Here is a 10,077-nt window from a genome sequence, read left to right on the forward strand (position 1 = left end):
CTATCTATCTATCTATCTATCTATCTATCTATCTATCTATCTATCTATCTATCTATCTATCTAAATACCTGAAATGTTCATATAATTACTGGATGACTCTGGATGAGTTCCTTTGGTTAAGTGCTCTCAGCAATTTTCTAACACTAAAGTTACAGATAGGTGCCAACATGCATTGACAGAGAGAATTTTCTCCCCTGGGAGTTCCCTATACCAGTGAAGTCCAAGGTCTATTCCTTGAAATGCTACTGAGATCAGATGGATCACTGAGCCTTTATTCCATTAGATTTGGGTGTGTAGAACCAGTTTCAGAAAAGGTTATGAGTGGCTAGGTTTAGGGCTAGAAGTGACCTTCAAGTTCACTAGTCCCAAACCCCTCATGTTATAGAGGAGAAGAAAAGTCTCTGAGAAGTTAAGTGATTTGTTCAAGGTCACCTGGGAGGAAGTGAAAGGCCTGGCATTCAGACTCGATTCCTCTGGTTATATAGATAGAATGCTCCTCCCACAGTGCCACCCCACCTGTTTGAAGTGTAGAATTGCAGAAGTTCCAAATAGATAAATAAATATCCTAGATGTATTAATCATTTTTCTTTTCTCACCCTAACCCCAATATCTTTAGTCTTTTTTAATTGCACAATGAAAGTCATCTACAAACATGATGTTTTCTTAAGCTTTTAAAGTATTTTTAAGAAACACTATTATTTTCTGAGCAATATGGCTTACTACTACCACTACAAGGCCACAGCTGTTCACGAGCTGCTAATAGGACCAATAAGGACTTAAAGTCCTTAACTTGAAGGCATTGGGTGATGGGTTCCAACAATGATAAAACATAAATCAAATAATGAAACATTAAAAAAAAAACGAACCAGGAATCTATACAAGGGAATTATGAGGTGAACAGAGATGTAAGATTAATTTGTTTCCCCCTCTGCAGCTAGGCCATTTTGGGGATGTAATTTTGGGATAACTTGTACTACAGCCAGAACTGGGCCTAGCCAGCACCTGGAAGGAGAGACCTCTAAGGAAATCCCAGGTTTTCTAAAGGAAATGGTATTGGTGATTCAATACAGAGCATTCTTCCTGAGTCAGAAGAGGCCTGGGTTGGAGGAAGCACACTGTGCTGTTTAGAAGGACTATCTTTCAGCTGGGATGTAAATAATGGTCTGCTTTGCAGGTGCAGGGATACAGAACACTAACATCCTGGACTGGGTTCTAAATCAGACATGTCATCCCTCAGCATCACTGCTTCTAGGATAATTGGAAGAGTTACTCTTCACTTCCTGCCCTTATATTATTGTTCTGGGCGCAGGCATCCTACCCTAACATGAATTAAGAGCTGAAGATATACATCAGCTATATTGCTTACCCAGCATCACAGAAAGGTATCTGAGAGCCTAAGTCTAAGCCAATTTTCACTGACACAGTTCTATGTCATAGACCAAGCAAGACAGGAGGAATCTGGGTGATTTATATGCAAACCTCATTTTTACTAAATTCTTTCTCCCATCACGGATTCTAATGTTATTAGATCAAGTTTAAGGCAACAGATTAAGTATTTGGAACCTCCTTTGTGGTCACCATCAGGCTGACAAGGAGCAGTTCCTGACTGACTTCCATATCTCTTTCAGCAATAGTGCCAACCCTACTATCCTAATCTTTGCCATTCCCATCTCTGGGTCCTATTTCATTCTCCTTCCTCAGATATTGGTACAGTGCTGGTTCCAGTCCAAAGAGCTCTGACTGTTACCACATTTGAAGAAAGTTCTTTGGCTGGAAGTTATGCTGATTGATTCTCAGGAGTTTCTGACCCGTGGACACACAGTATCAAGTGCACTGTCTGGGCTCATCAAATTTCCTCCTTTTGTTAATGCTACTGTCCCTGAGCATCTCCATTCAGACCATATGGTTCTTATTCGATCTTTGAATGGCTTGTTCAGGCAGTCTTCCAATGACTGTAATAGCGATGTCAGACCCCCCAGGACTCATGCAAAGATCAGTTTTTAATTTTTTGGCCATATTTCTTACTCCATCTGTTAAATGTGCATGGAACAGATCCCACACTTGCATGGAACATTTGTGGAACTGCGCCCCCGGGCATACATCCCATATCTTCTGCAGCCAGAGCTTGACAAGATCACTGTCCATCCAACCCTCTGGATGTATCTGTGCTATCACTCCAGTAATATTTCTCCCACTTTTTTTTTTTAAAGTAAAGATTTATTCTGAACTATGAGCAGCTTTAGTTTTATCCTGTTGGCTAGACAGGCTATAAGTTCTTTCATGTTCTGTCTGATGAGGGTTGTTTTGTAGCTCAGGGGGCTAGGATCAGAGGTTGTAAGAGTTCCACTCATGTTTCTTAGACACGGTACTTGGACATTGGTACTCTGAACTTTCAGAAACCCATTAATTTTAGTTCTAGGTTCATTAGAAGACCTCAGACTGTGGAAATATTTGGTCTATGGAAATATTTTTGCAAGATAAATCATACCTACCATCAACAAAAATTAGTTTCAAGTAAAAGTAATAGGAAGCACTGATATTCCCCCCCCCACACACACACACACACACTTTTCAAAATGGACTATTAAGGACAGAAAGATCAACTCAGGTGCCCAGCATCACATAGTCTGATCTATGATATAAATCCAGTCTTGAATCCATGTGAATACCTCCCTGTGAAAATAAGAGCTATTAGCCTGATGCTCTCCAACAGGGAATACAAGCATGGGTGTGCTGGAGACAGATTGTACAGGCTTGCAAGAATCTGCTGCTAAATTTTCACCATAGTATTTACACCTCAGAAATCAGGAAACTACAAATCAGGGCTTCATTTATTATTTTGTTGGTTGCCTAGATTTAAGAAAGCGATGGAGAAAATGTTAATAATGCAGGTTATGCTTTTGTCCTGCATGGTTTTATACCCACACACATACACACACACACACACACCAGAACTGGTTGTTAAATATTTTCTAGCATGCTCCTTGGTACAGGTATGGGCTAGAATATTTGCATCAGAGTATCATCTCTAATACTTGGTCCATTTCACTCACACAGTTTCATATCACACATTACATGAGAACATAAAATTATCTTTTCTCTCTGTGAATTGTATCCCCTGAAATTTAAAAGCAAAATCAGAAGAAATATGTTGACATAAATGCCAACTATTTCTTAGTCTGTATTTCTAAGGAGTGACCAAATTGACCCAGAATTATTTCTTCCTGTAGTGGTTCCAACTAAAGCAAAAACTTTTAATCCTGGTTGGCTTTAATAGCCCCAAACTGATACATACTAAGAAAATCTGTCTCTGACATCAGTAGGCACATTTTCAAGAAGAAAAATACTCGAATAAAGACATTAGAAAACAGCAATCTACACAAAAGATAATAATAACTAGCATTTATATGCAGTACTTTCAGGTTTATAAAGCACTTTACAAAAATTATTTCATTTTATCTTTTATCCTCCTAACAACCCAGAGAAGCAGGTGCTATTTTTATCCCCATTTTACAGAAGAAGAGTTAAAGTGACTAACCCAGGGTCACACAGCTAGTAAATGTCTGAGGCCATATTTGAACTCAAGTCTCATGGACTCTTGGTCCAGTGCACTATCTATACCACCTAATTGCCTCTCAGATGATGAATGCATTTAGTAAGGATGCAGCAATGTGCTGTCTGAAGAGCCCTCAAGTCTCTGGTTTTATGGTCTAGCTACATGCAGGTTGGAAGCTCTTTGGAAGACTTAAAAATCTTAAAAGCCACTCAAAGCAACATATGAAGGACCGCCTTCTAGTTGTTTAGTTGTTTTTCAGCCTCATCTGACTGACTATGACCCCTTTAGAGGTTTTCTTGGCAAAGATACTAACATAGTTTGCCCTTTCCTTCTCCAGCTCATTTTACAGATAAGGAAACTGAAGCAAACAGGGTGAAATGACTTCCCCAAGGTCACACAGCTTAGTAAGTATCTGAAGTTAGATTTGAACTCAGGAATAGAAACCTTCTTGACTTCCAGCCCACTGCACCACCTAGCAGCCCTCCACCTTCTAAAGATCCTTCCTTTTTCCTCCCAAGGGTATTTTTATTAAGACCTTTGCTAGTTCCATCTCTAACTCTTTCTTTCCTTTAATCTCTCTGCTAGAAACTTCTTGAGATTTATTTTGTAGATTTCTTTGATATTGCTTTTATAATACTGTCATGCTGTGACTTTAGATGGCCTCTTAGTGAGAACCCTCTCATATAGTGAGAATCAGAACCTTTAGAAATCAAACCTATTACCAGTTTTCTGCCTCATATTCCCTTTTTGACCCTGAGTTTTATATCCCATTCTTACTCCAGGGCAATTATTACCCTTCTCTCTACCAGCTAACCTAAACAAATTTAAAATTCATTCCATGAACAATTTATTAAGCACCTACTATGTGCAAGGCCTACAGGGGGTAGGCACTTTTCAGTATTTCTGACCCTAGCAGCTCCCTATACCCTCCTAATGGGAATGCAAATTTGGAAGATCTTCCCTGCCCCTAGGCTAAAGTGCACCTGAAGCCTGGGGTGGGATGCTTGTTTTTCAGTAGATACTTCTTGATTGGCCAGTGAGTCAATAAGGTTGTTACATTCTCTGAGCCAGGAGAAGGCTATATAAGCCCTGCTGTGTAGCTTTGTTTTGGGGGCTCACTTTGAGAAGTGTTCTGTGATTTGATCTGTATTCTGGGAAGCTGTTGTCCAGGCCCCCCCCCGGCTTTGAAAAACTCAGATGTGGAAACCCAGATGTTGACTGGGTATGGATGTAATGGTTGGACAGTTTGGAAATCTGTCTACTTGATCTGTTTCTGTCTTGATAATTCTGTCTGTGTATTTTGAAGTTCAGGGTGCTGACCTTTTTCCCCTGAACAAGGTAAACGATATATGTCTGGCTAATTAAAGTAAGCTTGTTAACCCATTTTGAGTTGCTTTCCTTTATCAAAGCAGATCCAAGAACCTGTATGGGCGGCAAACCCTGAGGACGCTTGGGGTGCTTGCTGCTACACCCCTCCAGATTCAGGTTTCTCTCCATTCAAAATGTAAAACTGCTTGAGAAGAAGGACTGTTACCTTTTCACCTTTCTTTGTCTCCCTAGCAATTAGCATTCTGTTTGGTATATAAGAGGAGCTTAACAAATTCTTGTTAACTTCTCTTGATCCTCACATATAGCCTCTGTTTGGCATTTAAAACTCATCCCCACCTGGCCCCTTCTTACTTCTCCAGTCTTCTACTTTGCTCCCGTCCACAGATTCTAGGACCTAGACACACCAGCCTATTGGCTGTTTGCTTTACATTTGCCCCTTGAGCCTCAAATAAATGCTCTCCCTCCCCACTTCAGCCTCTTGGTTTACCTGGCTTCAACTCCCACCTTCCGCCTGAGTCTTTTCCTGGTCCCTGTAGCTCTAGAACCTTTCCTTCTCTTATTCTCTTCCTTCTGTCTTAGAGCGTGTGTCTTGTGTGTGCCCATTTAGTTGTATATTTCCATTAAAATGTGGGCTTCTTAACGACAGACACGGTTGCCTTTCTTTGTGTCCTCTTTACTTAACACAGTGCTTGGCACATAATAAATACTTGCCAACTGAAAGATGTGGGCTCTACAACTATGCCACACCCTCTATTTTACACACACACACTCTTTCTCTCTCACACACACACACGATGTCCTGCCATTATTACTAATGATGAAGCATAAAATAGAGATGATTTAAACCCATGATGAGTGCTGAGCAGGATGGCCCCTAATGGTTGTTCATTTCTCCAAAAGGTACTTAGAGAAATTGATTATTTAAATCCAAAGTATAAGGAGCTAGAAAATCCAATGAAGGCATTAGAGGTGATGGCTTGTATAGTCTACTAGAAAGGATGAAGGTAAGTAGTTAACAATTGATGGCAAATGAAGCTGTTGCTCCAACTTCTTGCTGTAAGTTTTCTTCCTTATGGTTGTACAATTCTAACTACAGATTGATGTAAATTGCTACTTGTCGTTGACAAGAGTTGTTAGATCCAAAATAAACCTAGACTGTTGTTTTAAGAGTGAAGTTCCTAATATTTTCTACTACTCCAGTGGAAAAAAAAAACCTATGAATTTTTGGTAGCATGTGAAGGTCTCCATATTTTTATTGGCTAACTACAAGTTCTCAAAAAAAAGGATCTTTTATCCTTTAAAAAATGACCACATCAATTCATGTATTTAGCATAGTTTACCAACATTTCCAAACTCAGCATGGAAAAGCCATCAACATGGTACTAGGTCATGGGTTCTGAATGAAGCCGTCAGCAAGGATTAATAAACTGTGACAGCTGCCCAAAAGCTTTCATTCTCTGTATTTTAACATCAGACGGTAAGTTGAAATGCAGTGTAATCTTTGTTGAAACCAGCCCAGCCAACATGGCAGGAGTCAGAAGTGAGAACAGATGACAGTAGCCATTGTTCATATAAATTTAGTCTGCAGCAGTAAATTCTAGAGATGGCCATAGGGATGAAGCATTTACAAAGGCAGCAATTCCCACAGTAATCAGGAAGGATAAGCTATTGCTCATCAGTGTAAAACAATCCTTTGAAACTGGACTCATAGAACTAAAGTAGGTACCTTGAGGCTTTTAAAACTGCAGCTATTATCAAAATCTCTTTCTGGTAACATGAATTTCCTGGAATTTTTAAAGTAAAAAATTAGAGATTACATTACTAAATAATTTTAAAAGATTATTCTTTCTTAAATAGACATAATTCATATTCATGTTTTCAGACAGCTATATTTTTAAAGAGAAATGGAAACAAATAATCACATAAATTTCATAAATGATGCTTTTTAAAAAATAGATACCAAAAAATGACCCATATATATGCTGGAAAAAATCAGGAACACATGCATTTTTGCAAAATAATAATGATAATGTAATGTTATGAACAATAACAATAATAATTAGTGAACACTGTTTCTTAATGAATTCATGGTTTGTATTCAAGAACTTTACCTTTTGCTTCTAATTCTCACCCATGGTATAAGAGGCAGTCATTTGGCTTACCCCTTTTTCAATGCTCCCACTTTGACACAGTGTCCCCTCTGCAGCCGGAATACTGTTGGTAACACAGCGATTACTTTTGCTGAGGCACCAGAGCTCTCTACACACTTCCTAGGAAAGAAGGCAAAAGCAAGTTGATCAGAATTACAGACTAAAATTGTTTCCAGTTCGCCACATTAAACACAGGCATAGATAACTTCAAATTTGTTCTGGAAAACACACACACAATGGGGACAGGCAGTCTTTTAATGTGTGAATTTGAAGGAAGCTGGAAAATTGGAAAATATTTTGGAGTCATTTCAAAGCCAAAACAAGTCTAAGAACATTCTGAAGAAAAGGTGGCAGTATTGATTAGAGTTTGCCAGAATGGGTCTTCCACCAATGCATGGACACAGTCTGAGAAGTAAGGGCTCCTTTTCTGTGCCATCACTGTGACTGATACCTTTTAGGTATTTTTTTGGAGTTTTCTTTTCCTCTTTGTTATGACTTATCATTACCCTACCTCAGCATAAAAAATTTACAATGCTTCTGAAATAAGAAATGTAAAATATTTCATTTTGTTCACATTATATTAATTCATCACATTCTAAAATAAGCAATTTCAAGGTATTGCAAAGTAAATTGAATGAAAGGAAGGATAAAACCTAGACACTGAGGAAGATATTAATATTTTCAAGGGTTGTTTTTGTTTATGTAAATAATTATGGAGTTTGCACTACTTTTTCATCATTATCCCTACTTTCTAAAACATCTGTTTTATACAGTCAACCACAATATGGTATTATAATGTAATGGTTCAGTAATATAATATTTTGGTTGTGTTACTTTGCTAATGCAAAGATATGTGACTGGTTCAACATTTAATGATCATAAACTACAAGAGGGCAGTGACCTGTCTTATCTAAATTATTTATGTAAATCTCAATCTACTACTCATGTTTAATAAGTAAATTTTAATTGAATGCTATATTTTTATTATTATACTTATATCTGCAATTTTGTTTTAAACTATCAGAAGAACTTTTTTGTGAACTTTGCATAAACAAAATTTGTAAAATTTATGAAGTATAATACAAAGAAAATGAGGTCATTCACTTAATTTCCCTTTTAGCAGAGCATTTTTAGGGTGCAGCAAATTAGAGCAATTACTCTAGACTATTTAGAGGGGGAAGAGGAGAGGGAACAGAGGAAAGGAGATAACTCATAACTGTTTATTATTAGTTGGTTAAAATATAATTTGTATTGACACCAACTAGTCCTTTACTCTTTTCTTCTCACCATCCCTTAGACTTCTTTTCATCCTTTTTGACACCTGCTGATACCCCTATCTACTAACTTGACTTGCAAGTTTCTGATGTTTGTATTCTAGGTTTTCTTAATCAAGGCTGCCCTTAATGTTCATTTTAACTAGATTTTACCTGCATAAAAATGTCAGGAGGATTGTAACTTGCCTTTGGCCTCATATCCCCTTAGTATTAACCTTGCCATTGAAAAATGTGATTGGTTCTTCCTATAAGGATATCCCAGGGTCCCTGAGTATACCAAAGACTTAAGAAAACTAAGTCAAGATGGCTTCTAGGTTAATCTTAGAACAACAATGAGGTGATCAGAATAGTTTCCCTTTATTCTAGAATGGAGAGAGATCATTTTTTTTTTTAAAGCAATTGGGGTTAAGTAACTTGCTCAAGGTTACACGGCCAGTTATTTTTGTGTAGGTGCTGAGTATCTGAGGCTGGAACTGATCTAAGATCTCCCGACGCCAGGGCCCCGACACTCTTACTCACTGCGCCACCTGGCCCCCCGAGATCATATTTTTTAAAAAGGAAAATTTCCTTGTATTCCACCAAAATATTCAGAAACTTAGTCTTAACACCTTACCATCCTCAAATTACAGGATGTTAAAAAGTTCACTTTCTCCCATAGCCTCAGCTTCTGGTTTAGGAGAGTATTTATTTATACCACTTTATAATTCAACTTTTTTTATATGAAAGAGTTCTCTGGAATAAGAAGGCATAATGAAAATTTCATATTCATACAGGAGCAGGGCCAAATTATTCACATCAGGCCCTAGGCGGCAGAAAGTAGCTCCAGGAGAAGGAAGAAGCAGAAAAATATGTTAATGAAAATGGCTACAAAGATCCTAGAGCTGTCGTCACCTGGCCAACAGAGAAAGGGATTTTGCTAAATTGAGAGACACATTGCCCTGATCACATGTCTAAGCATCTTGAAGAAATAAAGATGGTAGAAAATGGAACCTTGAACAAGGCCAATACACCTAGTAAGGGCCTCAGGCTCAGAGGTACACAATACAAAGTATGAAAGCCCTCCAGTAAAGAAACCATTCTCCAAATGAACTCTGAGTATACAAACAAAAAGATCCAGGAGATGCTCTGTATAAAGAGGGACCTTGAAAAATGTGCTTCCAGGGGCAGCTAGGTGGCACAGTAAATCATTGAGCACTGGCTCTGGAGTAAGGAGGATCTTAGTTCAAATCAGCCTCAGATACCTGACACTTATTAGCTGTGTGACCTTGGGCAAGTCTCTTAACCCCGAATGCCTTGCCTTCTCCCTTCCCCCCCCAGGCTCCAAATGTGCTTCTAGTTGAAAAAGTTATCAAGTCTTTCAGACCCTGCTAATTCTTGGCAGATTGAAGTATCTTTTTACTAGAGCATTAAGTTCTATTTTTTAAAGTTGTATTTTTTATATTTTTATATAATAAAAAAAATATGGAACTAAGAAGGATTTGCAGAACTTTAAAATAAAGCTAAAGATTGGTCTTTCTGTCTCAAGAAAATGAAGATGTATGCCATCTACCATGTTTCCCCGATAATAAGACACTGTCTTATTAAATTTTTGGACAGAAAAACACCAGAGGGCTTATTTTTAGGGGAGGGCTCATTTTAATGAACATTGACAGCAATTTTAATAAACAGGTAAATGTGAACAAAAAAATGTACCTTTATTCAATAAGCAAATCACTGGGGAAGAACAGGATGACACGCTCACTGCTGCAGCTCTGATTGGATGCAGCTC

At 38.1% G+C, this 10,077-nt stretch overlaps 1 protein-coding gene across 1 annotated transcript in view; it reads right to left on the minus strand.

Annotated features, from left to right (window-relative positions):
* ADAMTS6 (ADAM metallopeptidase with thrombospondin type 1 motif 6) overlaps positions 1 to 10,077 on the minus strand; it is a 331,893-nt gene that overhangs the window by 104,996 nt on the left and 216,820 nt on the right. The window contains exon 11 of the mRNA XM_069096412.1: positions 7,048 to 7,155. Within this exon, the coding sequence (XP_068952513.1) occupies positions 7,048 to 7,155 (108 nt within the window). The remainder of the gene's footprint in view (positions 1 to 7,047; positions 7,156 to 10,077) is intronic.

This window comes from Petaurus breviceps, unplaced genomic scaffold (genome assembly GCF_028583685.1).
Source record: "Petaurus breviceps papuanus isolate PSGF00001 unplaced genomic scaffold, PetGlider_PUasm1.0 229, whole genome shotgun sequence".
Taxonomy (NCBI): domain Eukaryota; kingdom Metazoa; phylum Chordata; class Mammalia; order Diprotodontia; family Petauridae; genus Petaurus; species Petaurus breviceps.